The following is a 27,617-nucleotide window of genomic DNA, read 5'->3' as shown; positions in this document are numbered from 1 at the left end:
GGGTTATAACCCTCCCTTGATCTATCTAAAATGAAAAGAAAAGTTTTGCCTTCAGTTCTACTTTAATGCAATTATGTATTAATTAAAAAGCTTATTTTTTGTCTACATAGAACTGTTGTATATATCTGAATTAGTCCTGATATCACTTCCTGTAATCACCTACACAGCAGCATGGGGGGGAGGGGCAGTACTCTGAGCCAATTAGAGCTTTACAGCTTTGTACACTTCTGTCTGACAGCAACAATAAACTACAATGAAGATAACAATTAACTTCACTTATTTCCTTCATTTTGATTTGTTAAATATACACTTGAAAGAATATTGTTATAGCTATTCAATCAGTGTACAAATCACCCTGTGAATCCTGCCAGAAATCCAGTGCTGTCCTGTGCACTCTGCAGTCTGATATTAACCGCTTCCAGTCCGGGCCAATTCTGACATTCCTCTCCTATATGTAAAAATCAGCATTGTTTTGCTAGAAAACTGCCCAGAGCCCCCAAACATTATAGATTGTTTAAAGCAGAGGCCCTAGAGAATAAAATGGTGGGTGTTGCATATTTTTATATTTGGACAGCGTCTTTTTAAATGCAAATTTTTTTGAGAAAAAAAAAATGTAATGAATTTTAATGCACACACAATTTTAAAACACAATATATTACCCATATGGTGAATTATAAAAGATGATGTTATGCTGAGTAAATAGATACCCAACATGTCACGCTTTAAAACTGCGTACGCTCGTGGAACGGCGCCAAAAAACGACAGTACCTAAAAATCTACAGTGTACAGTACTATGAGTTAGTGGTGTCATCCTAGGACAGGAAGTGTGTTACTGGCAGGATCTCTAGGTAAAAACTGAAAAAAAAAAGACTGAAAAAAGAAAACCAATGCAGTCACCACATCTAAGTATTGGCAAGCTGCAATAGTGTACATTACATTTTCTGACAATTTAGAATAATCATTAAAATTATAATCAATGATAATAATCTTATCCTGACCACTAACACTTAGGGCCGGTTCACACCACATGCAGTCCAGTGCGTTTTTTTCTGCATCAAAAATGCATGGAAAGTAGGTTATATGGTTTTCAATGGCATCGTTCTCACCAGTGCTTGCAGTTCCAGTTCCAGAAAAAAGTAGAACATGCTGCATTTTTCCTGCACTGGACTGTACTGGAGCGCTGTAAAATGCATCAAAAATGCATTGCAACACACTTGTCCTTATTTATGGTTAAGAAAAAAGAGGGGAAAAAAAAACACTGGACTGCATCAAAAACGCGCATGCAGAAAAGCACCTGGAACGCATCCAGGCCAGTTTACACCATAGAAACGCAGTCCGGATGCGCTCCAGATGCTTTTTTAAATGCATGTTTTTGATGCGTTTTTGATGCAGTCCAGTGCATTTCCCCCCTTTTTTTCTTAACCATAAATAAGAACATGGGTGTTGCAGTGCGTTTTTGGTGCGTTCCTGTGAGTTTTTGATGCTTTTTACAGCGTTACAGTACAGTCCAGTGCAGAAAAATGCAGCATGTTCTACTTTTTTTCTGCAACTGAAACGCACTGGAACTGCAAGCACTGATGTGAATGATGCCATTGAAAACCATATAACCTACTTTCTATGTGTTTTTGATGCAGAAAAAAAATGCACTGGACGGCATGTGTTGTGAACTGGCCCTTAATGAACCCCTGAAAACCCCAAATCTTATTATTGTCATTATATGGGCCAGTTCACACCATAGAAACGCAGTCCGGATGCTCTCCAGATGCTTTTTTTATGCGTGTTTTTGATGCGTTCCATTGCGTTTTTGGTGCGTTTTTGATGCAGTCCAGTGCATTCCCCCCCCTATTTTTTTCCCTTAACCTTAAATAAGAACATGGGTGTTCCAGTGCATTTTTGGTGCGTTTTACAGCGTTCCAGTACATTCCAGTGCAGGAAAAATGCAGCATGTTCTACTTTTTTTTCTGAAACTGGGAGAACTAGTGTAAACTATGCCATTGAAAACCATATAACCTACTTTCTATGTGTGTTTTTATGCAGAAAAAAATGCACTGGAATGCATGTGGTGTGAACTGGCCCTTAATGAACCCCTGAAAACCCCAAATCTTATTATTGTCACTATAAGAGAATAAATCACACTTTCCTGTGCTGAGATTTCTCAATGCTGTGATTGTTTGTGTTGGGAACCTTTAGATTTATGACATATGGAATATGAATCTTCTGCATTATTCCATTAGTTACAAATAATCAGATTCAGATTTCTGTGATGTCAGCAGGTTTGGGCAGATTTTCTGTTATATTATTATTTCTCACGTCGCCTTTCACCCCCAGATATTGTTATAGAACCTTTTATTACCCATAACCCGGCATGGAGGGGCTCAGTGAAGGTGGTGGTGAAGGTGTGGAGATGTCGGATCGGGTCACACAGATCATAAAAGGACAGCTGTCCGGCCTCATAATCCACATAGATCCTGACTCTGTTACTGGAGGGATTGGGAGATATTCTGATCTCTTTATCGTCATGTATTAGAGAACACCCACCGATATACCTGTACAAACCCCAGGACTTGTTATTATTTCCAATCAGTGACTGCTCTCCTCCTCCTCCCCTCTCTATACTGGGATAACACATCCCAATTATGTAATATTTTGCCTCACTGACATCCACTTCCCAGTAATGTCGCCCCGAGGAAAATCTCTGACTGCTTAATACCTGTTCCCATGACTGAAATCTCTCCGGTGTTTCTGGACGATTCTGCTCTATATCTGACCAGGATACAGTTTTCATGTCATCTGATATCTGTAGATTATTATAAGCTGTGTTCACATCCAGTAATATGTCTGAAGCTTCCTGTATATAGAAGGATACATTTACCCCTTTTATCATATCAGATAACCCTGTGTGTAATGTGTGTGAGATTCCAAACACATCCAGATCCTCTCCATCATGGAGGAGTCTATCATGTCTCTCTCTGTCCTCATCATCTCCCTCCTCAGTATCACACAAGTCCCCTGTGTCTGATTCCTGTAGGACAGTCAGTGGGTCAGTCATGTTACACAGCTCCTCAATGTCCTCCATCTTCCTGGACAGATACTCCTTCTTTATTTCCAGCTGATGGATCAGATCAGACCATGAGATCCGCTCTTCCTGGCTGGAGATGTTCCTCAGGACTCTATTCTCCAGGTCCTCCAGATGTCTCCTGAGCTCTATGAACAGGGCAGTGACTCTCTCTGTTAGACCAGCTGATTTTTCTTGGACTTTTCTCCTGCGATCCTGCAGACTCTGGACTCTTTTCTCTGTCTCCTCTCTCTCTGTCATCAGTTTCTGCAGAACATTTCTCAGTTTCTGTTTCTTCTTCTCGGAGGCCTCATCCAGGGTCTCCACCTTGTGTCCCCGGTGTTCTCCGGCCAAACTGCAGGACACACAGATACAGGCAGAGTCCTCAGTGCAGAAATATTTAAGAAGTTCTCTATGGATGGAGCATTTTCTGTTCTCCATGGAAGTGGTGGGATCAGTTAGGACATGTTCTGGTGCCTTGCTATGGACTCTCAGGTGATTATCACACAGAAAAGCTTCACACATCAGACAGGATTTCACAGCAGGTACAGGAGAGTGAATACATTGTGTACAGAAGATTCCAGTCTTCCCTTCTTCCAGCTGAGTAGACCGGAAAGCCTCCACTATGTTACGTAGTGTTATGTTCCTCTGCAGTACAGGCCGATCCTGGAACTCTTCTCTGCACTGAGGACAGGAATAACCTCCAGATCTCTCCTGTGTATCCAACACACCATCAATACAGACCCGGCAGAAGTTGTGTCCACATCTCAGGTTTACAGGATCTGTATAAATGTTCAGACAGACGGAACAGTCCAGCTCTTGTCTCACATCAGCAGACGCCATCGCTGACAGCAGAAGAGAGAAATGAAAGTGAAAGTCTCTGAGACTGAAAATCCAAAGTCCGTCTCACATTTCTCGGCACAGGGTGGGGCTGAGCTGGTCTTGCAGCTTTTATCTTGAGGAAGTTGGTGGACAAATAAATGTTTATATTGAAGGTATATGTCCCCACATGTTGATACACATTGTACTGATTCTTAGCTTTAAATTGCTTCTGCAGACAAGACACAAAGTTAAGTTATATAATGTAGTGTGAATAGCTATTTGCATGTTTATGCTTTTTGTTTTTTGTGTTTAGGAGAAAATAATTTCCAACGGTAAAAGAAACCTGTCCCGAGACATATACAAGTGGTTAAAAGTGTTTTTACTATGAATAGTGTAAAAGGAGGAGCTGGAACATACAAAGGTGGGCAGAAAAACCCCAAACTCCAAAGCAGGCGGAACAGAGCCAGGAATTATGGCAGAGACAAAAAATGCTCCTTCACTTTACTCCTAGCAATTCTTGTATTACATGCACAGTGTACACTCCCAGATCACTTCCAACAACCCTAAGAACAGTTCATTAAAAAAATATATATAAAAAATCAATGACAGAGAAGGATGTGGATGTCCTTGTCCCTTCTTGATGAGGCACTTAGGGCTAGTTTACACTTGCTTCAAAACAAGGCTTTGGAGAGGCTTGGTTAACCACTTCAATACCAGGCACTTTTATTTTTTGCGCAACGAATAAAAAAAGACCGAAAATTTTGAAAAAAAACAAGTTTTTCTTTGTTTCTGTTAAAATTTTTTGTAAATAAGTATGTTTTCTTCTTCTATGACGGGCACTGATATGGCTGCACTAACGGGCACTGATAGGTGGCACTGGTATGCGGCACTGATAGGTGGCACTGGTATGCGGCACTGATGGGCACTCATAGGCGGCACTGATGGGTACTTGTAGGTGGCATTGATGGGTACTTATGGGTGGCACTGATGGGTATTTATGGATGGCACTGATGGGTACTTATGGGTGGCACTGATAGGTGGTATGGATGGGCACGGATGGGCAATGACAGGTGACACCGATGGACACTGATGGGTGGCACTGATGACACTGGTTGGTGGCACTGATGACACTGATGGGTGGCATTGATGGGCATCACTGATATATAATGGTGCCAGTCAGTGCCCATTTGTGGGCATTGATTGGTACAGATTGGGCATAATTTGCACATGTGGATGGCCATGGGGTACATACCTGGCCATCCACATGTTGCCCCCTTCCCTGGTGGTCCTGGCGGTTTCCCTGGTGGTCTAGTGTGGGCATGTGAGGGGGGGCTGTGCTGATAAACAATCAGCACAGACCCCCCTGTCAGGAGAGCCGATCAACTCTCCTCTCCTCATATCTATCAGACGCAAGTCTGATAGATCAACTCTCCTCTCCTCGTATCTATCAGACGCTTTTCCTATTGACATCGTGATCAGCCATGATTGGACATGGCTGATCACGTGGTAAAGAGCGTCTGCCGGTGGAGCGGTGTGTCAGACTGACACACCGCTCCACCGATCGCCACTATGTGCGCCCCCCGCGGGTGCATGGTGGCTGTTATCCTGCTGGATGTCATATGACGCCCAGTCAGGATAGCTGAACCACCGCCCGGCCATCAATCTGCTATAGGACGGGTGGGAAGTGGTTAAAGCTCTCTGGACACCAGTTAAAGCTCCCGTCACTAAATAAATGGTTAGCTTACAGTCCTGTTTACACCTTGCTTTTGCTTGGTGCTTTAATGAGGCTTCGATGGGGCTTCGATAGGGCTTCGGTGAAGCTTTGGTGAGGCTTTGTGGGGCTTCAATGAGGCTTCAAGTGATCTTTGCCATACACTTCTATGGAGGCTTTGTAGACGCTTTGAAGCACCACTGAAGCTACATGGGGTATAATTTTTGAAGTGAAGCCAAAACTAAGCAAAAGCAAGGTGTAAACAGGACTGTAAGCTAACCATTTTATTTAGTGACAGGAGCTTTGACTAGTGTTAAGAGAGCTTTATCAAAGCCTGTCTGAAGCCTTGTTGAAGCCGAAGCAAGTGTAAATGAGCCCTAACTTGAAGTAAACACGTACACTTGACAAACACATGGTAGCTCTGGGTAAGTGACCCACTAGGTAGAGAAGGAAGGATGAGGGTCACAAACCATTACAGATTGCAAAATTCAGCAAAGGCGGCTTTTGTGTATTTCTCCTAACAGATCCAATTCATATCAGATCTCAATTCCAATCTCCAATTCTACATCTAACATCTAAAATTTATTGAGGACTCAAGAGAGCGAGACAAGTCATATTACTTCAATACTGTCCACTCTAGTTTTGAAAGGAGTTAAAGTGGTTGTGAACCCACAAAAAACAAACAAAAAAAAAAAACCTGCAGGACAAAGACATAATGAGCTAGTATGCATAGCATGCTAGCTCATTATGAAATACTCACCTTAGATTAAAGCCCCCGCAGTGGTCCTGGCACACTGCTCTGCCCGGCGACATGTCTCCCAGAGTTATTTCTGGTATTATTGCTGTGATTGGCTGGAGCCGTGATGACATCACTCATGCGCATGGGAGCCGCCGGTATTGGCACATCAGCTGAAGCAATGACACGAATGAGCCGTTGCTTCAGTGCACATGTGCTGATGACGTTGGCACATGCTGATACAGGGGATATCTCCTAAACTCTGCAGGTTTAGGGGATATCCGGGGTAGCTACAGATAAGCCTTATTATGGACTTACCTGTAGTAAAAGGTGGTTTGTAAGGGTTTACAATCACTTTAACCAAAAAGATGTCCTGGAACTGGAAAGGCTGCAGAGAAGGAGATCCAAATAAATAAGGAGCTCAACTATGAGAAACTATTGCAAATCAGACCATTGAAGCCAAACTCGATGCAGATATAAAAGACACAAATGAATGCAGCTGTATAATCATACATTTATTTTTTAACTTCAAGCAATGTAAGTAACTGAATATGATTTGGTATCAACTTCTTGCAGTCCCTGTACAGCAGGGCTGGAAAGTAAGAGGAAGAAGCAACACGAGGAGCCACATTTACAGTGAACAGTGTCATTATACGAGGTGTGTCCACAAAGTAATGAGAATGATATTAAAAAATTATTTTATTGAAAAATGTTACACTTGAACAATGTCTCCCTTGAAATATGTACCTTGTGAGTGTACACAACGTTCCCAGGGATTTTTCGATTCTTCATAGCGCCCCTGAAAGTCTTCAGGTGGGATGGCGCTCAGAGCCGGCGTAGTGGCTCTTTGGACGTTATCCACACTACCAAAATGGCGCCTTTCTCGTGTTCAAATCCTGAGTCACAATTTCATGAGCAATTGACTTGGTAATTCCCATTTCCTCTACAATCATTCCTATAGTGAACCGTCGGTCAAAAACGGAACAGAACGTGGATGCAGTGAGGTCTGTTCTCAACTGTGACCGACAGTCAGGATTGTGACTCAGGATTTGAACACGAGAACGGACGCCATTTTGGTAGTGTGGATAACGTCCAAAGAGGCACTACGCCGGATCTGAGCGCCATCCCACTAGAAGACTGTGTTCAATTGTAAAATTTTTAAATAATTTTTAAAGCATCATTCTCATTATTTTCTGGACACACCTCATATGTTCCATTATTTTAATATAAACTAACCATTATTTTATACAATGCAGTATGGACAAAACCTTCATTGTTTAGTTAGTAGCAGTTGGTCACATTGAGCTGGACTTGTTCTGTAATGTCGAAGACATTGTGTAGATTCTCTAAGCCACTTTTTCAGTTTTAATGAGTGTCAGAAAGATACCCCAACATGTACTCAAGTAGCACCAACACCTTAATCCAATCACCTTTAGATGTGTTGAGGCAGATGTTGATTATCCAAGAACAGCATGGGAGGTGTGAAAGGTGTGGAACCCCCCTGTTCTAGTTACATCATCTCATTGAGACATCAAGGATGGGGCTATGTAACTAGAAGAGACTCCTCGCACCATACTATAGCATTTATTTCCACACAGGTAGCATTGGCACCTTCATCCAGGCACCATGGAATGTGAAGATGTTGGTTGTCCAAGAACAGGATGGGAGATGTCAAAGTTGCTGAACCCCCCTCTCCTAGATACATCATCCAAATGTTGGTGTCAGGAAGCCTGCATAGGTGTTAGTTCCTCCACCGTGTCCAACAACAACCTAAATGTGACTTCCAATTAACCACTTCAGCCCCGGAAGAATTGGCTGCTCAATGACCAGGCCATTTTTTGCGATATGGCACTGCGTCGCTATAACTGACAATTGTGCGGTCGTGTGATGTTGTACCCAAACAAAATTGACATCCTTTTTTTTCTACAAATAGAGCTTCCTGTTGGTGCTATTTTATCATCTCTGGTCATTTTTGCTCTATAAACAAAAAAAGAGTGTCAATTTTGAAAAAAAATATTTTGGACTTTTTGATGTAAAAAAATAGCCCCACTTTTTTTTTTAAAAAGCAAATTTTTTTCTCAGTTTAGGCTGATATGTATTCTTCTACATACTTTTGGTAACAAAAATTGCAAAAAGCGAATATTGATTAGTTTGCGCAAAAGTTATAGTGTCTACAAAATAGGGGATAGATTTATGGAAACCTTTAAATCTCTCCGCGAGTTAATCGCAGATGTAAGCACGTCTGCTTCCAGTAAAGCAGCTGCGATTCCCTCCTCACCATGCCTTACAACACCCAGTTCTGGGGAGCCCCGTACAGTCAGGGAGCATAGCCCCGTGTTGGTTAGCCCTGAATCCTCTGATGCAGACTCAGATCAGGAGGAGGATCAGGTTGTAGCTAACAAAGCAGCAAAATACAAGCTGTCTCTTGAGGAAGTAGATGAGCTGTTGAGCGCTATTTATGATACACTGGAAATTGATGAGGAAGAAACTCAATTGACCAGACATGATAAAATGTATGAGGCTCTGGGGAAAAAGAAAGCTAAGGTATTCCCTATACATAAAGTGCTTTCTGACCTTGTCTGCAAGGAGTGGGCCGAGCCAGATAAAAAGGTCTTCTTTCCAAATTCCCTTAAAAGGAGATTCCCCTTTGATGAGAGCCCAGAGGCGGTCTGGGATAAAAATCCTAAACTAGATGCCCCTCTGTCCAAAGTCTCAAAACAGTCTGACCATGCTTTTGAGGATATGGGTCATTTAAAGGACCCAATGGACAGGAAAACAGACATAGTCTTAAAGAGGGCCTGGGATGCTTCTATAGCAGGCTTAAAACCAGCTCTAGCCACTTCTTGTGTTGCCAGGAATCTGGAGTTCTGGTTATCCCAACTAGAAGAACACCTAAAGGCAGGCACGCCTAGGGGGAGCTCTTGAAAACCTTCCCTATGCTTTTTAAGGTGACAAGTTTCATCTCTGACGCTTCCACTGATGCCATAAAATTTATGGCTAAAACCGTGGTGCTTTCTGTCGCAGCCAGGAGGTCAGTATGGATGAAAACTTGGGGGGGAGACACGGCGTCTAAAACACGCCTGTGCAGTGTCCCCTTTACAGGAGACTTAGTCTTCGGGCCTGAACTAGATACCCCCTTGGAAAGAACGGCGGATAAAAAGAAAACCTTTCCAGGGGGGCTGAGGTGTGCACATGACGTAGGACGTCTGTGAAGGGGGAGGGGCTGATGCCGGCACCGGTGTGAGGATCTGAGGCGAGCGGCTCCGGGCGGGAGAGAGACGCGAGCGGGGTGAGAGACCGCAGCGTCCCCGGTGTAAGTACTGTACCGGGACACATCATCTCCTGTGGCGGGGCCCCCCCCCTTCTCGCGCTCCGTGCCCGCGGACGGCTACACACCAAAGGCTATGACCCAGCCGGCCGGCACCGCGGCTTAGGCTGGGACGTGATAGGACCGAAGACGAGCGGACAAACAGCTGATAAACAGCTGACTAGCAGCGTGTGGAGAAGCCCAGAGAGCGAGATGAAGTGAAGTCACTGAAGCAGTGCGCTGCCCGAAAGTGTTCAATCTGATGCCCTGGACACCTGACGGTCCTCCCAGGCACTACCTCTCCCCCCCTGCTTCGTACCCAGGACCAGGACTCCGATCCTATTCTGAAGTAGGGCTACAGCTGAGAGACAGCAACAGAAGAAAAGGTAGGAATATCTCCCTCTCCTAGTGTGAAGAAATTGCATGGTACAATGGTGTAGGGACGGTTAACAACTTGCAGAACCAGTGTCTGAATATAGTGAACTTTTTTTTTTTTTTCTTTACATTTCCTGGGCCTGTCAGCGAATTTGTTAACCAGTTTTGTGTGTAATGTTCGAGGTTTGGCCGGCCTCCTATGTTTGAGACCTGGTATACACCTACCACAGTACACCTTCCAAGTACCTTGCCCTGTTTATGGTGAAGACATAGGGAGGGGGACCGATAAGGATAATCATTCAGATCCCAATCACTAGGAAGCCTACCATAATACCAGGAACAACCCAGCACCTACGTAAAGACTCCTCCCAAGGCGGGCAATAAGGATAGCAATAGGCGAGGAGGGCTAGGAGGGCCCCCCCCCCCCTGGACTTTATGTGTATTGGAACCTATTTTTTTTTTTTTTTTGCTTTTTGTTACTACACTCACGCGGTGTGGAAGCACCACCAGGAGGGAACGAGTAATACGCCGAGGGAGCAGGTCTAACACCTTAAAAGTTGACATTCTGTGGAAGCATGAAAGGGCGGTCTCAAAAAACAGTTGAATCTAAAAACCCAAGAGAGAGCCTCAACACTAGTTCCATACAAAAATACCTCACAGAACCAAATCCAAAGAGCCCAGGACAGGATATGAAACAGTCAGGAACAAAAGAGAAGAAAAAAGAACAGCAGAAGCAGAAGGGGGACAGGGGGATAGGCCTAAGGAGGACCTAAGTCTGGAGGGGGGAGCGCTGAGTGACACCCCGGAAGAGCAAAGAAATATGGAGCGTGGTTTGAACAGAACAGAAATGCTGGAAATGTTCGCTAAGTTGGAAGGAGTGATAAAATCGGAAATCATGAATGTTCGCTCAGACATGGGCCATTTACTCCACAGGGTGGAAGAGGTAGAAGAGGTATCAGTGAAGCAAGCAAAAATGATCTCTGACCTCCAAGATCAAATTGGCAAGATGCAGAGCGAAAATCGCATGTTGTCTTATAAAATGGAAGAGCAGGAAAACCAGAGCAGGCGACAAAACCTGCGTATCAGATCCATCCCGGAACAACTGAATGAAGATCTCGGGGAGAAATTGAGAAAAATATTCAACCCCATCCTGGGTAGAAAGGAGGAGGAGGTTCTTAGGATCGACCGGGCCCATAGGGTGAGGAAACCCCCTAACCTCAATCAGGAGATCCCCAGGGATGTTATCGTGAAGTTTCACTCGTACGAAGACAAGGAAAAAATATGGAGGAATCTCAGGGGTGCACCCCCAACTTGCTTTGAAAATAAAAATTTACAGATCTTCGCGGACATATCGGCTGGAACCCTAGCACGAAGAAGACAGATGAGACCCCTATTAGACCAACTTCGAAGGGCCAACTTGAAGTACAGCTGGGGGTTCCCAACATCCTTGATAGTTGTCAAAGAAGGGAGAACACACAGGATGAGATTCCCAGAAGAGACTCAGGATTTTTGCGCAAGTGTGGGGATTACGATGCCGGAGGAACTGAGATAAGAATCTCAAGGAACTCTATTCCAAGTTGTTTTTGAGTGTGGGGTCGACTTTGTTTTCCCGGGTGGGGGGTGGGCTTGGGGTTGGGGGATGGGGTTTTTTTCTTTTTTTTTTTTTTTTTTTTCCCCTTCCCCTTATCCGGGGTCCTCCCCCTCATTCGGGGGACTGGTGAGCGTAACAAAGACGATGTGACTTGGGTCTCTGGTTTATTAAAGTGTAATGTGGTGGTGGCTGCGCGGGTGTGGGGGGGCGGGGGGGGTGGGTACCCCGGTAGGAGCGCTGGCCTCTGGTCCTCTTAACCTCCCTCCGTGCTGGGGGGGGAGGGGGGGAGAGGGAACCCTTTTTTTTTTTTTTTCTCTCTCTTCCCCCGCCTCACCTTGCGCGGCGGGGGGAGGCACTGGCTACCGGCATCTGAGCACCACCCCTTGAAGTGGTGCGCGCTGTATGGGATCGAGAACATCCTCTACAAGCGGGCTTAGGGCTGGGTTGCAGCCGGGGGGGCGGGGGGAGGGGTTGGGGTGGGGGGAGTCTGGGGGTGGGGAGGAAGGGGGGAAGGATGTTCCTGCGAGGGGGATCTTAGGAGTGCAGAGAGAAGGGGTCAGGGCCTTGAACCTAAGAGATGCCTGACCTCAAGTTCCTTACTTACAACGTAAAGGGTCTCAACTCTCCTGTAAAAAGACATAAAATCCTGAAGGAATTACAATATTATGGGGCTGATATAGTCTTTCTCCAAGAGACTCACCTGGTGCTGGAGTCCAGGATCAGGCTTTTCTCCCCAGGCCTGCCGCAATGGTTTTACAGCGATTCCCCCATTAGAAGAGCGAAGGGGGTGGCAATTGGTCTCTCAAAGTCCTCAAACTTCTCATTACTAGACAGATTGTCAGATCCGGAGGGCCGGTACATCTTTTTAAAGGGTAGCATCGGAAATAAAATATTTACTCTGGCGAATATATATTGCCCAAATAAGAACCCAATTGCATTCTTCGGACAGGTGTTGACAAAGTTGATGAGCTTCAGAGAGGGAGAGGTGGTGCTGGCGGGGGATTTAAACTTCTACCTGGACAGGAGTCTCGATAGTACGTCCCGGGCACAGGGGACGAGTAAGTCCTCTACCGCCGCAATTGGGCGGCGGCTTTTCAACTGTCGCCTTGTAGACGCATGGCGGATGCAACACGCCAAGGATAGAGATTTTACCTTCTTCTCCCCTGTGCACGGGACGTATTCGAGACTAGACCACATCTTTGTGGACCATAGCCTCTTGGATCAAGTGGAGGAAACCAAAATAGAGATCATCTCACTTTCAGACCACGCACCGGTCACTTTGACGATGAGGCTCCCTGACAGGGCCGAAAGGACTTATGCGTGGAAACTGAATGAATCCCTGCTTAAAGACCCAAAAGTATTGGAGAAGATACAGGAAGAGGTTGACTTTTACTTTAAAGTGAATGACACAGGAGAGGTTTCATATTCCACTCTATGGGAAGCGCATAAGGCGTTCACCAGGGGGGTCCTCATCTCCATGGGAGCGGGAATCAAAAAAAAGAGAAGGGAAGAAAGGGAGAGGCTGATCACTGAAATTTTCACTCTGGAGCAGAAACACAAGGAGAGAAGGGGACAGAGTCAGGAAATTTTCCACCGACTTGTCGGTAAAAGGGAGGAGCTGAGGGATGCTATGGAACAGGAAACTAAGAGATCCCTCAATAGGTTAACAAAAGAAAATTACCTGTGGGCAAACAAGTCTAGCAAACACCTGGCCAGAATGATCAGAAAGAAAAAAGACAGGAATTTTATAGGCAAAATTCAAAATAAAAAAGGAGAGCTAATTGGTACCAGTAAGGGTATAGCAGAGGAGTTTAAAAAGTTTTATGGGGCGCTCTACTCCATAGGACAAAATAGAACGGGCAGTCCAACACATGGGGAGAGGGTCAAGGAATTCCTGAGGGGGGCAGGAGTGGCGGAGCTCACAGAGGAAGAGAGAGCGGCCCTTGATAGACCGATCGGAGAGGAAGAGATCATGGCAGCCCTGAAATCCTCCCCGAAGGGCAAGAGCCCAGGCCCTGACGGCTTCACCACACTATATCTGGAGAAGTTGAAACACATTCTAGTTCCTAGACTGTGCCAATATTGGAATGATCTGGGTATTAATTGTGAAATGGGGAGAGAGGCGTTGCTAGCCTCAATCACTTTAATATTAAAAGAGGGGAAAAATGATAAGCTTTGCTCCAGCTATAGGCCCATCTCGTTGTTGAACGCAGATGTGAAGCTCTTTGCAAAGGTTCTGGCAAGCAGACTGAAGGAGAGAATGGTATCCCTAGTACATGCAGATCAAGCAGGTTTTATACCCGGGAGACAGAGCAGAGATAACGGCGTTCGAGCAGCACTCCTCATGGAGTTAGGTAAATGCAAGGGACCCCCAGCTCTATTCCTGTCAGTTGACACGGAAAAAGCGTTTGACAGGGTAGACTGGGGGTTCATGATGAAAACGTTGGAAGCTATGGGGGTGGGGCCGAGATATATCACTTGGGTTAGGTCCCTCTATAGTCACCCTACGGCTACAGTTAGGGTTAACGGGGTTCTCTCAGAACCTTTTGTGATGAAAAATGGCACTAGGCAGGGGTGCCCTCTGTCCCCTTTATTGTTTGTTCTGTACCTGGAGCCTCTCCTCGCTACCATCTGCAACGACCCAGATTGCAATGGGGTAGGAGCGGGAGGGGAGGAGCACAAACTCGCGGCGTTTGCCGACGATATATTGTTTTTTATTACCAACCCTAGAATCACCCTCCCGAACCTGCTCAGAGTAATCAGAGGATACGGGGAACTATCAAATTTCAAAGTCAACTTGAAGAAGTCGGAGATCCTAAATATTAGTGTGGGTAAGGAAGAGGCAGGCCACCTTTCTCAGGTCTTCCCATTTCCTTGGAAAGAAGAAATTAGATATCTAGGTGTAAAACTCTCCAACTCCATAAACGAAATGTATCTTAAAAATTATATACCATTGCTTGATGAGATTAGGCAGGAAACTAGAAGGTTGGCGACGAGACCGCTTACGTGGCTCGGTCGCGTGAACGCGGTTAAGATGATACTGACCCCTAAAATATTATTTAAATTCCAGATGCTCCCCATCCCACTCCCTCTGTATTACTTTGGAGCCTTAAGGAGATTGGTGGCAAGATTTGTCTGGGGTGGCAAAAAACCACGTATTTCCTACGCGGTTTTGAGCAGGGGAAAAAAAAAGGGGGGGTTAGCCCTACCGGATTTTTATAAATATTACTTAGCTATCACACTATCACGGGTTATTGAATGGTCAAAAAAGGACACCGAAAAGAGATGGGTTAGATTAGAACACATTATGAGTAACACTGATCTACGTAGGAACATATGGAACCACCAAAATATAGAGCACTGGGCACAAACACAGCGGTTTTGACACAAAATACTCTCAAATGTTGGGATTTGGTACACACACAGAACAATTGGACTTATAACTCACCTTTAATTTATATGAAGGACAATTCTTTTTTTGAGCCAGGGAAGAGGGAGGTGGGAGGGAATTGGTTAAAAGACGAGGGCATCCAACTTAAAAACTTCCTTAATAATAATGGGAGCCTACGCACATTTTCCGAGTTAAAGGCAGACCCAGGGATAGGGGTGTTGGACGCGTGGAGGTACCTTCAGCTCTCGCACTTCATTGAAAAACTACCAAAGCCACTTAGAGGTGAAGAGGAATATAGACCACTCGAGCAGCTCTGTGTGAGGGAGCAGCCGACTGGGACCATCTCACAAATTTATAGGACTCTGGGTAGGAGGTCGGAGCTGGAGGTGCCCCCGTACATCAAAAAGTGGGAACGGGAATTAGGATCACAATGTGGTGAAGTCACCTTAGAGAAGATTTTGAAACTGGTACACCTGGCAGCACAGGACTCCAGGAGAACGGAAAGTCATTACAAATGTTTGGCAAGAGGGTATGCCACCCCAGACAGACTAGCCAAAATGGACAACACCAAATCCAACTTATGTTGGAGAGGATGTATCTCTGTAGGTTCTATGGCCCACATGTGGTGGGAATGTAACGCCATGAAAAGTTTTTGGGGAAAAATCATAAGTCTGATCAAGGCAATAACAGGAGAGGCTATCCCGACAGACCCATGGGTGTGTCTATTTCACGGCACGTCAAAGACGATGAGGAGTTACCGTTCCTCTATGGTACCTATATTACTTGATGCAGCTAAAAAGCAGATAGCAACAAAATGGTTAGACCCGGCTGCACCAAATATTCGGGACTGGCTCCTCTGCGTCAACGAGGTGTACAACGTTGAAATTTTGGATAGCAGAGGAATGGATCCTGGGGAGGGGGCGGTAGGGGAAGGTAAATGGGAGGGATGGCAAAGGTACAAAAAGACTTGGAGTTATGCCGAGGAATTTTTAGACAATACTTGAGGGGTCGGCGAAGCGGACACGGTTATGTGTCCATGAATGCTCCATTGGCCTCCTTATAGATCCTTCTGCAGGAACGGGGGTGGGGTGGGAATGGGGGTTTTGGGGTGGGAGTAGGATGAACTCTGTTAATGAATTTGTATTTTCTTTTGTATCTCGAGGGGATCGGTTTTGTATGGAAAAATATTAAATAAAGTATTAAAAAAAAAAAAAAAGAAAACCTTTCCCATCAAAAAGAAAAATTTTCAAAGAAAATGTTTTCGTCCCTCAAAGGAACCCTCCAAGTCAGAGAAGGAGTTCAAACCCAAAAAGCACTGGACAGGACAAAAAGGGTAAGGGGGCATAATTTTTAACCGCCCCAATTCAAACCCTAAACCCCAGTGACACCAGGGTTCCGGTGGGAGGAAGGTTAGTGAATTTTCTCCCACAGTGGGAAAAGATAATCTCAAACGAGTTTGTCTTAAACATTATAAAAATAAGGTATGCGCTGGAATTTCACAGCGATCCACCCTCAAAGTTTCTTGTGACAAAGCTTCCAAGACACTCAGAAAAGGCTAAGGCCTTATCTCTGTTAATAGGGGAAATGGTGGATCAAGAGGTATTGACACCAGTCCCCATTCAGGAACAGGGGGACGGTTTTTACACACATTTTTGTGGTAAAAAAGCCGTCTGGAAAGTTCAGACTAATCACGAACCTCCGACCTCTGAACCGCTCCACCCGATACAAAAAATTCCGAATGGAGTCCATTTACTTGATAAGGAATCTTCTCCAAAAAGAGGTGTTCATGGCTACCCTGGATTTAAGGGACGCCTATCTGCATATCCCAATAAGGAAGGAATGCCAGAAATTTCTTCAGATGGCGATCCAGATAGACACCAAAATTTATCATTTCCAGTGCAGTCCTTCGGACTGTCATCCTCCCCGAGAATCTTTACCAAGATTCTCGGGGAGGCATTAGTTCCGTTAAGACTTCAGTCAGTCTCGATCATTCCATATCTAGACGACTTACTCCTCACGGCCCATTCGGAGAAACAACTTCATCGGGACCTAGAGTTGACACAGCTCAGCCTGAGTCAGTTAGGGTGGATAATCAGTCTGGAAAAGTCCAAGACTACTCCAACACAGAAAATGTTGTACTTGGGGTACAAGATCCTGTCAGGAGAGCAGAGAATAGTCCTGCCGGAAGGAAAGATATTGAATCTGCACCAGAGAATGTCTTTTCTTCAAAGCAGAACCAAGTGTACAGTGAGGGAGGTGATGTCGGTCTTAGGACTTATGACAGCAGCCATTCCAGCTGTACAATGTGGAAGGGTTCCACCAAAGAGACCTTCAGAGGTTTCTGTTGGAACAATTAAAAGACAAGGATCTGTAAGAAGAGATTTCAATCACCACCAGAGTAAAGCGCTCCTTCTGGTGGTGGAAGGAGACAGAGAATTTAAACAAAGGGGTTCTCTGGATCTCTCCTGTCACATCCATACTAACTATGGATGCGAGCAGCTGGGGCTGGGGAGCCCACCTCAACTCAGACTGGGCACAAGGCAGGTGGACGTCAGAGGAGAAGCTTCTCTCATCCAATTGGAAGGAGCTAACAGCTGTCCTCAGGGCTCTGTTATTCTTTCAGAATACAATACAAGGTCATCATCTACAGGTCCGTTCAGACAATATGACGGCTGTAGCTTATATAAACAAGAAAGGAGGCACCAGAAGTCATCGACTAATGCCGGTGGCCAGTCGCATTTTTCAATGGGCAGAATCCAATCTAGCATCCATCTCTGCAATTCACCTGAAAGGGGAGCTGAACAACACTGCAGATTTCTTGAGTCGACAACGAGTGTCGAATCAAGAATGGTCTCTACATCGGAAGTGTTCATACATAGATACATACATAGCAGCTTACTGGGGAAAACCAGTAGTGGACCTGTTTGCAAACAAGGAGAATGCAAAAGTTCCAAATTTTTGCTCGCTACACCCAGGAGATCAGCCCTGGGCAGTAGACGCCTTACAGACCCCATGGACCTTCAGTTTAGCGTATGCGTTTCCTCCGCTTCACCTCATCCCGAGGGTTTTAACGAAGTTTCTAGTGGAGGAAATGTGTTTAATCTTAGTGGCACCATTTTGGCTCAAGAGACCATGGTTCACAACGTTGCTAAGGTTGACAGATCAACCTCCTCTGAGGCTTCCCTGCAGACCAGACCTTCTGTCTCAGGGACCTCTCTTTCATCCACAAGTATCCATGCTGAACCTCTCAGCATGGTTACTGAGGAGGAAATATTGAGGAGCAAGGGCCTGACTGATAGAGTGATTCAGACCCTGCTACGGAGTAGAAAACCTGTCACTCAAGCCATTTACAGGAAGGTATGGAGAAAATATAACAGCTGGTGGAACAGCCGAGGTGAGGTAAACATGGATACAGCAAATATCTTACAGTTTCTCCAGGAGGGGATAGACAAAGGGCTAACACCTAGTACTATTAAGGTCCAGATAGCGGCCTTAAGTGTGTACTTAGAGAAAAGGTTGCAAGAAGACCCTTTCATTGCTAGGTTCTGTAAAGCAAATCTCCAGATGCAAACCAGTTAGTTAACATCGCCCCATCCTGGGATCTATTAGTCGTTCTAAAGGCTTTTTTGGGGTCACCTTTTGAACCTTTCTCAGAGGCCTCTCTAAGACTGGTCACTTTCAAGACAGTACTACTTGTGGCAATCACTTCAGCACACAGAGTTAGTGAAATCCAAGCTCTCTCTGTCGGAGAGTCCTTCCTCCAAATTCTAGAGGACAGAGTCATCCTAAAGACAGACCCTGGGTTCTTACCAAAGGTGGCATCTAATTTCCATAGGTCACAAGATATTGTCCTCCCTTCTTTCTGTCAGAAGGCTTCAAACGAGAAAGAAAAGCGTTTTCATTTATTAGATGTGAGGAGGTGTATCCTAGAGTATCTCTAGGGTAACCAATCCATTCAGAATCTCAGATTTACTTTTTGTTCTTTTTTCCGGACAATGTAAGGGGAAAAAAGCTTCTAAAGTCACCATATCTAGGTGGATTAGGCTAGCTATAGCAGAGGGTTATAAGACAGTAAACAAAGATCCTCCTGTGGCTATTAAAGCCCACTCCACAAGGGCATTATCAGCATCCTGGGCAGAAAGAGCTGGTGCCACCCCGGAGCAAATATGTAAAGCAGCCACGTGGTCAAGCTTTTCCACCTTTACAAGACATTATCGACTAGGCTTAATGTCCAGTCAGGATCAGGCTTTTGGGAGAAAAGTTCTCCAAGCCGTGGTCCCCCCTAATCTGGTGAGTACTTGGGGATCCTCTCAAGGGCTGTCCTGGAAGACAACTGGGGAAAACTGGAGTTAGACTTACCGGTAACTTCTTTTCCAGTGGTCTTCCAGGACAGCACGATCCCATCCTTTTTTTTATTATGTTAATGTACTAACATTATTACCTGTTATGGTTATGTTTTTGCAGTTCCATCCTTCGGTTCTTGGTAAATGACTGGCCAGGGACCTGAGGGACCGCCTTTTGAACTGTTTTGGCAATGTGTTTCCTGGGTCAATGGGAGGGACTCTATCTCTCAAGGGCTGTCCTGGAAGACCACTGGAAAAGGAGTTACCGGTAAGTCTAACTCCAGTTTTCACAAATGTCCTTGGACTTGTAACCCTTACAGGAATGGTGTCAGGTTCGTCACATTGGCCATCAATATTCCACATTCTTGTGTATTGGTGAATTGAGAATACTCACATTAAGAATAAACACATTTGTTACAATCTGATTGTACAATATCCTTTAGATCCACCATCAACTATCTAGTGTAAGGGCCTTCCTGATTGGATACAATTTGGATAGATCAGGCAGGTTCTTATATAGTTTTAGTAAATCTAAAGTTTATTGGGCAAAGATTATATGGTCAAATTGTAACTTGTTTGGTGACCCTAAAGCTGACCACGTGCGGCAATCTGATTGTAATATCTCCTTTAGATCTACCTAGGGTTGCCACCTCATCCCTTTAAAACCAAACACATAATTACACAGGTTCTGTGGCTGATTAACGTGGCAATAAAACTCACTTTGTGCCTTATATGCATTACAGTTTTTCTCCATTGTTTTGGCTCATTTCTTGAAACAGAAATGACATTCTCAAAACAACATGGACAAATCTCCAAACCACTTGGCAATTGTTCACAACTGAATTGAATTTCTCATTCATTTCATCAAATTGCAAATGTCTCAGTACATGTCTCAATGTCTCAGTACATCTTTCAATTGATTAAGTACAAGTAGCCTACATTTAGCACAATTTCCAAGTCAATAGATCTTGTTGATCTAAACTGATTGTCAATTCTCAGTCTAATGGTTGTTCTCTCCAAAACGTGTCAGCATCATTTCATTGTTTAAGTCATCACATGCACAATAGTCTGTTCAATTGTCAAAATTATTCAGGAACATAATACCATGAATACCATATATGAATCTCTTGGAACATTTGATAAAATGATTACAGCAATTGACAGACAGGTGCAACTAGAACTTGACTAACGAAGGATGAGTTGTAGTTAGTCTCAGGTGACCAATCAAACAGTATGTTTAGTTACCTGACAGGTGCTGTCCATGATTGTGAATGCTGCCAAACATGTATATATATAGAGCTTGACCATGCAGGACCAGTACAATTTCTGAACATGGAGGCACCTGGCCAAGTAGATGAACAAGGGCAACTGCCTGCTCGAGGAAGAGGAAGAAGAAAAGGAGGAGGAGTAAGGGTGCGTGGTGGTGGAATAAATGGAAGAGGCCGAAGAGCACGAAGACACCATGCTGCCCTGATGAAATTTGGGCCACAATTATAGACCATGTAGAAAATAAACTATGGAATAGTATGGAATAGTTTATTTTCTACAATATTGATGATACAGTTTACAGTAGTATTCCAGTCACTGTGCAGTGATGCATTAGAATTGTGGTAAAGTTACTGTAAGTAAAACAACAATACGATTACATTGGTAACTCATTCTGTATGGAATACATAAGGTATAAATTACGAATGAAGTGTTGTCCTTTGAATTCTATGTCTAGGATTGGACGACAACCTGACACGGGTGGCCGAAGAAAACAGCTCAATGAACAACAAGAACAAGAGATCTGTAACATGGTGTTTGCAAATAATGCCATCACATTGAGACAGATCCGCACTGCAATCCTACAAGACAATGCCATATTCCAAAATGTCAACTCTATAAGCATCTCCACAATAGCCCGCATATTGAAGAAGCATCAGATGACAATAAAGCAAATTTACAGGGTACCATTTGAGAGGAACTCTGACAGAGTGAAAGAGCTGCGGTACCAGTATGTACATGTAAGTCAGTCACTGGTTGTAAATCAAGATAACCTTTTTACAATTACCATAAGCAGTGGTTCAGTACCCACTTTACCTGATTTCTGAATCCAGGTAATCCAGGTATGAAAGTATTTGATTTACGTATCTGATTTATAAACATTTTGCCTAATAACTGCAGCTTACTGTATGATGCAATTATCATTATAATCCTTATTTTGAAGAATATAACATACAATACAGTAAGAAAAAGGGTCAAAGAGCTGCAATTACAGTAGTGCCTCCCATGTAAATCTATCTAATACTGTGGGTTTTACTGTGACATTTCAGTAAGTCTACTGGTTGATAATTTTTCCCCTCCCCTTTCTGTCAAATACCCCCATAGTACCTCTTCTTAGGGTACAGTAGGTGACCGCGATATTGTGTCAATCTCGCCGCATTTTTTGGCGAGATTTGACACCTGCGAGCCCCGTTGCAGGAGCCAGCGCCGAGATGGCTCACTCATCGGGAAAGGAAAACTTTGTTTTCCTTCCGCGATGAGTGACAGGCAGTGCTGACAGCTGTCTGGTATAAATCCTGAGGCGGGAACACCGCGCCAAATTTTAAATGAAAAAACCGGTGTGGGTTCCCCCCCAGGGGCATACCAGGCCCTTAGGTCTGGCATGGATTGTAAGGGGAACCCCCTACGCTGAAAAATTGGTGTGGGGGTCCCCCCCAATCCATACCAGACCCTTATCCGAGAACGCAGCCCAGCCGGCCAGGAAAGGGGGTGGGGACGAGCGAGCGACCCCTCCCCCTCCTGAGCCGTACCAGGCCGCATGCCCTCAACATGGGGGGGTGGGTGCCTTGGGGGAGGGGGCGCCCTGCAGGGGCCCCCCCACCCAAAGCACTTTGCCCCCATGTTGATGAGGATAAGGGCCTCTTCCCGACAACCCTGGCCGTTGGTTGTTGGGGTCTGTGGGCGGGGGGCTTATCAGAATCTGAGAGCCCCCTTTAATAAAGGGGCCCACAGATCCCGGCCCCCCACCCTGTGTGAATGAGTTTGGGGTACATGGTACCTCTACCCATTCACCTAGAGAAAAGTGTCAATATAAAAAAAACACAGTACACAGGTTTTAAGAGTAATTTATTAGTCAGCTCCGGAATCTTCTTCCAACTATAGGGGGTCTCCTTCCGACTTCTCCCGGTGTTCAGCCTCTTCTCCCGGTGTTCGGCCTCTTCTCCCGGGCCCCGCCGCTATCTTCTTCCAGCTCTATTGCCAGTGAGGGGCCCGGTCTGCTGCCGCTGTCTTGTCGCCGCTGTTTCGCCGCCGCTGTCTCGCCGCCGCTGTCTCGCCGCCGCTGTCTTGTCGCCGCTTCTTCTCTTCTTCCCCGATGTTGACACGACGCTCTCTCCGGCTCAAATGCTGTTTGCGAGCTGTGGAGCCATTTATATAGGCGGTGACCCCGCCCCCTTATGACGTCATGGTCCCAGCATGCGCAGGGACTCTGGCGTCATAAGGGGGCGTGGCCCCAGAGTCCCTGCACATGCTGGGACCATGACGTCGTAAAGGAAGGAGGAGGGGGACGGCGGAACGGAGGGGGACAGCGGAGGGGGACAGAGAAGGAGAGGGGAACAGAGGGGACAGCAGAGAGGAACAGCAGAACGGAGGGGACAGCGGAGGGGGACAGAGAAGGAGAGGGGAATGGCAGAACGGAGGGGGACAGTGGAGAGGCACAGCAGAATGGAGGGGACAGAGAAGGAGAGGGGGATAGCAGAACGGAGGGGACAGCGGAGGGGGACAGAGAAGGAGAGGGGAACAGCGGAATAGAGGGGGACAGCAGAGAGGCACAGCAGAATGGAGGGGACAGAGAAGGAGAGGGGGATAGCAGAACGGAGGGGACAGCGGAGGGGGACAGAGAAGGAGAGGGGAACGGCAGAACGAAGGGGGACAGCGGAGGGGGACAGAGGAACGGAGGGGGCATGGAGGAGGATGCAGTGACAGTCAGCGGTGACCGATCACCGCTGTATGTCACTAAAGCCACTGAAAGCCGCTGGGGGAGAATCTTGTAACTCCCCCACGCGCCAATCACAGCTGACTTCCAGGTATCGGCGGAAGCATCAGGAGCATTTGCCCGAGTACAAGTACTTGTACTAATATCGGTATTGGGACAACCCTAATTCCTATGTAACTGTCTGTAACTGTAGTTACTCTATTGTAGAGAATAATGGCATTGGAAGGAAACGAGACCTCTCACATACTCGTATATGTGGATGAGGCTGGCTTCAACCTGGCCAAGGGCCGAAGAGGTGGCCGTAATTTTATTGGCCACCGGGCCACTGTGGATGTCCCAGGCCAGCGAGGGGGCAATATAACTATGTGTGCTGCCATTTCTGAGAATGGTGTAGCCACTTACATCCCCAGTCTTGGCCCATACAATACACAGAAGCTCCTCATCTTCTTGGACCGCCTTCATTTGGATTTGATCCCTGAAAATGAGAGAGGTCTCATAGGGCCTCACCTACCACAATATATAATTGTATGAGACAATGTGAATTTCCACCGTGGCCCGCTTATCAGGGCCTGGTTCACTGCTCATCCAAGGATGGATATGGTGTTCCTACCACCTTACTCTCCTTTCCACAATCCTATTGAGGAGTTTTTCTCTGCTTGGAGGTGGAGAGTGTATGAGCATCGGGCTCAAGATCAGAGGTCCCTGCTCCATGCAATGGACGCTGCCTGTGAGGATATTACAGGAGATCAGTGTAGGGGATGGTTGCGACATGCACGCCGTTTCTTCCCTCGTTGCATTGCAAGGGAGGATATACGCTGCGATGTTGATGAGAATCTGTGGCCAGACAGACAGCAGCGTGAGGATGGGCAGGAGGGTGAGGACGGTGGCCAGTGAAGAGATGTTACAGTAGTTGTGAAACTCCAGCTTTATTTACAGCATTGTGGGCAAAATGTAATTTTCCTTGTTTTTTGTTTGTGTGTTTATATTTCCGTATATTATAATAAATTTTCTTTTTACTCTAATGTATGGGCTTAACTTTGTGTGTAAATGATAATGGTTACAATACTGTAAAGTGATTTTTCCTTGGCAGTATGAGTGCAATCTGTGATGTTAAACCTTGGAGGCTACTCTTACCCTAAAATCTTTTCTTTTTTTTCAGTTTTATACACAATTGTATTCAGTTAGCTAGACAAAAACTGTACAGTAACCATTGTCAATGAAGGACTGGGCTAAGACTGAAAGGTGGACATGAGGGATATTTCCGTGTCAAAATAGTTTTATTGAGTACGGAGATTATGTACAGAAAACATTGAATAATAACATACATTCAGTATAAGGAAGCTCATTTACAATTAAAGAATAGTTAATTCATTAATAATATCGTAAAACAAGACAATATATTCTAACACAAGGCAACATATTTTAAAAGGAAATAAAGAAATAAGAGAGAAAAAGAACTTTGGAGTCTTTGTCCATTTCAAAAGAATAGAATTAAATGAGTTATGTAAGTTCTGCTACATCGTTTGCCTTGTTTTATTTCTATTTCTAGACAATAATTGAGATTATTATTTAAATATCAATTAGAGCTTCAATATCATGGAATAATATAGTATAAAGAAAAGAAAGTATAGTAGGAAGGGGAGAAGAGAAGAAGGTTAAGGGAAAGAATCCGCGAGGTCAGGCCGAAAGTCACCACAACAACTAGGCCTGAAATATAGCCTATATCATGTTATCACAACTACCATGGCAGTAGAACACTCTTGTCTAGGGTTGGCATGGAATATGTAATCCAAGGCTGCCATATTACCTCAAATCTGGGGATCGTGTCCAATTCTATAGCTATCATCTTGGCATGAGTCATATAGTAATTCATTTTAGCTTTTGCTTCATTTATATCTAATGTTGGTGATTTCCAAGATTTTGCTAAAGTCTGTTTAGCTGCTGTGAAGAGATATACCAACAATTTGAATTGGGTATGCGTTATGAATTCAGGTTTTAAGTTGAGAAGGGCCATTGCTGGATCGAAAGGGATTGTTTTCCCAATAAGGTTAGTTGCAATGTTAAAAATTCCCCTCCAGAATATTTGAGCTAATGGATACGACCACCAGATATGAAGGTATGTGCCAGGGTCCAAACAACCCCGAAAACATTGCGCCGAATAATTTTGCACATATTTTGCTACTCTAGTAGGTACTAGATACCAGCGTATTAAAACTTTATAATTAGCCTCAACCGCCAATATATTAGGGGAAGCTGTTTTTGTTGTTGACCATATTTGTTTCCAATCTGAATTATCAAAAGTACGCTCAAGGTCCTCCTCCCATTTCTGGACATAGGATAATTTGTCTTTACTGGAATGAACCAGCAGGTGAGAATATATAGTAGAGATTGTGCCTCTAGCATGCGGATCTTTTTTACAAACTTCTTCGAAACTAGTCATATGTGTTAATGGGGATGTGGTAGACACTAAGGGTGCAAAGAAATTTTTAATTTGGAAGTATCTAAATAATTCCGACTGCGGTAGACCATATCTCTCACAAAGGGTTGAAAAAGGGATGAATGATGAGGAATGTTCAAATTTATACATACACAGTACATCTCTAGATATCCAATCTTTAACCACTTGAGCCCCGGACCATTATGCTGCCTAAGGACCAGAGGTCTTTTTCCAATTTGGCACTGCGTCGCTTTAACTGCTAATTGCGCGGTCATGCAATGCTGTACCCAAACGAAATTTGCGTCCTTTTCTTCCCACAAATAGAGCTTTCTTTTGATGGTATTTGATCACCTCTGCAGTTTTTATTTTTTGAGCTATAAACGGAAAAAGACTGAAAATTTTGAAAAAAAATGATATTTTCTACTTTTTGTTATGAAAAAAATCCAATAAACTAAATTTTAGTCATACATTTAGGCCAAAATGTATTTGGCCACATGTCTTTGGTAAAAAAAATGTCAATAAGCGTATATTTATTGGTTTGCGCAAAAGTTATAGCGTCTACAAACTAGGGTACATTTTCTGTAATTTACACAGCTTTTAGTTTATGACTGCCTATGTCATTTCTTGAGGTGCTAAAATGGCAGGGCAGTACAAAACCCCCCCAAATGACCCCATTTTGGAAAGTGGACACCCCAAGGAAATTGCTGAGAGGCATGTTGAACCCATTGAATATTTATTTTTTTTGTCCCAAGTGATTGAATAATGACAAAAAAAAAATATTTACAAAAAGTTGTCACTAAATGATATATTGCTCACACAGGCCATGGGCATATGTGGAATTGCACCCCAAAAAACATTCAGCTGCTGGTAGCGTTCAAAACATTCACCAATGCAAAGACCAGTATTGTCAGGACAGGAGGGACAATAATAGTGGGTGTCACGCATATGTCCGCACTTGCTGCAGACACGACATCTTTTTTGGGGGGGTTCATTGGGTAGGGGTACTCAGGAGGACATAAAGAAAATGCCTCTCATGCAGCTGACTGCATTTGGTTGGGGATGTGAATGGGGGAAGTACGGGCGCTGCAGAAGCGGTGGGTTCCCAATTAGGATTGGCGAATGCAGCAGGAAGGGCACTATGGGCACGACGGGCCTGTGTTTGTCTTCTTCTTGGTGGCAGCGGGACACTACTTGTGCTTGCCACCTCACCAGCTTGAACTGCACTTATGGGACTCGCCACGTCACCAAGTGTTACTGCAGTGCTGGTTTGACTACGACCGGGGTGTACTAGGCCGCTGGTGCTTGCCAGTTCACCAAAACGCTACAAAAAAAACTGTTAGCGATCGCAGGGATCAGGCCTGACTCTGCGAACGCTGCAGTTATGCGTTTAGTGTTTTGTAAGTGACAGTGATCGATCGATACTGCACTTGGGTGGGCTGGGCTGGGCGGAGGGGCAAAACGCAGGTACTAGCAGGTATCTAGGCTGATCCCGCTAACACTGCATTTTTGGGAACCCTAAACTGCTGGGGACGCTAGTATAGATCTGATCGGATCAGATATTGATCCGTACAGATACTATACCACTAAGGGAGGCGTATGCTGCGTGCGTGGGTGTTAGCGGTACTGGCGCTAATATGGCGCTGCCTGGGACGACGCATATCACCGCTGAGCGATCAGGGGGCTAAACCTTTATTCGGTAATAAACGGCGGGTGCCCTGACACTATAAAAAATAAACAAACTAACCAGCGTCAACCGTAACGGTTATACGGTGATCAGTGGTGAAAGGGTTAACTAGGGGGCAATCAAGGGGTTAAAACATTTATTAGATAGTATATGGGGGTCCCTGTCGCTATAAAACACTGACGGCGA

The 27,617-nt window shown here is 44.9% G+C and overlaps 1 protein-coding gene across 1 annotated transcript; it reads right to left on the bottom strand.

Moving 5' to 3' along the window:
* Positions 1-310: 310 nt before the first annotated feature.
* Positions 311-3,931, bottom strand: LOC141145564 (E3 ubiquitin/ISG15 ligase TRIM25-like). The gene has a single exon (XM_073632363.1). It carries the CDS (start codon positions 3,896-3,898, stop codon positions 2,300-2,302), a length of 1,599 nt encoding a protein of 532 aa, XP_073488464.1. The 5' UTR covers positions 3,899-3,931; the 3' UTR covers positions 311-2,299.
* Between the last annotated feature and the right edge of the window lie 23,686 nt (positions 3,932-27,617).

Source organism: Aquarana catesbeiana, linkage group LG05 (assembly GCF_042186555.1).
Source record: "Aquarana catesbeiana isolate 2022-GZ linkage group LG05, ASM4218655v1, whole genome shotgun sequence".
In the NCBI taxonomy this organism is placed as follows: Eukaryota; Metazoa; Chordata; class Amphibia; order Anura; family Ranidae; genus Aquarana; species Aquarana catesbeiana.
The sequence above is the reverse complement of the archived record's forward strand: the minus strand, read 5'-3'. Positions and strand labels throughout refer to the sequence as shown.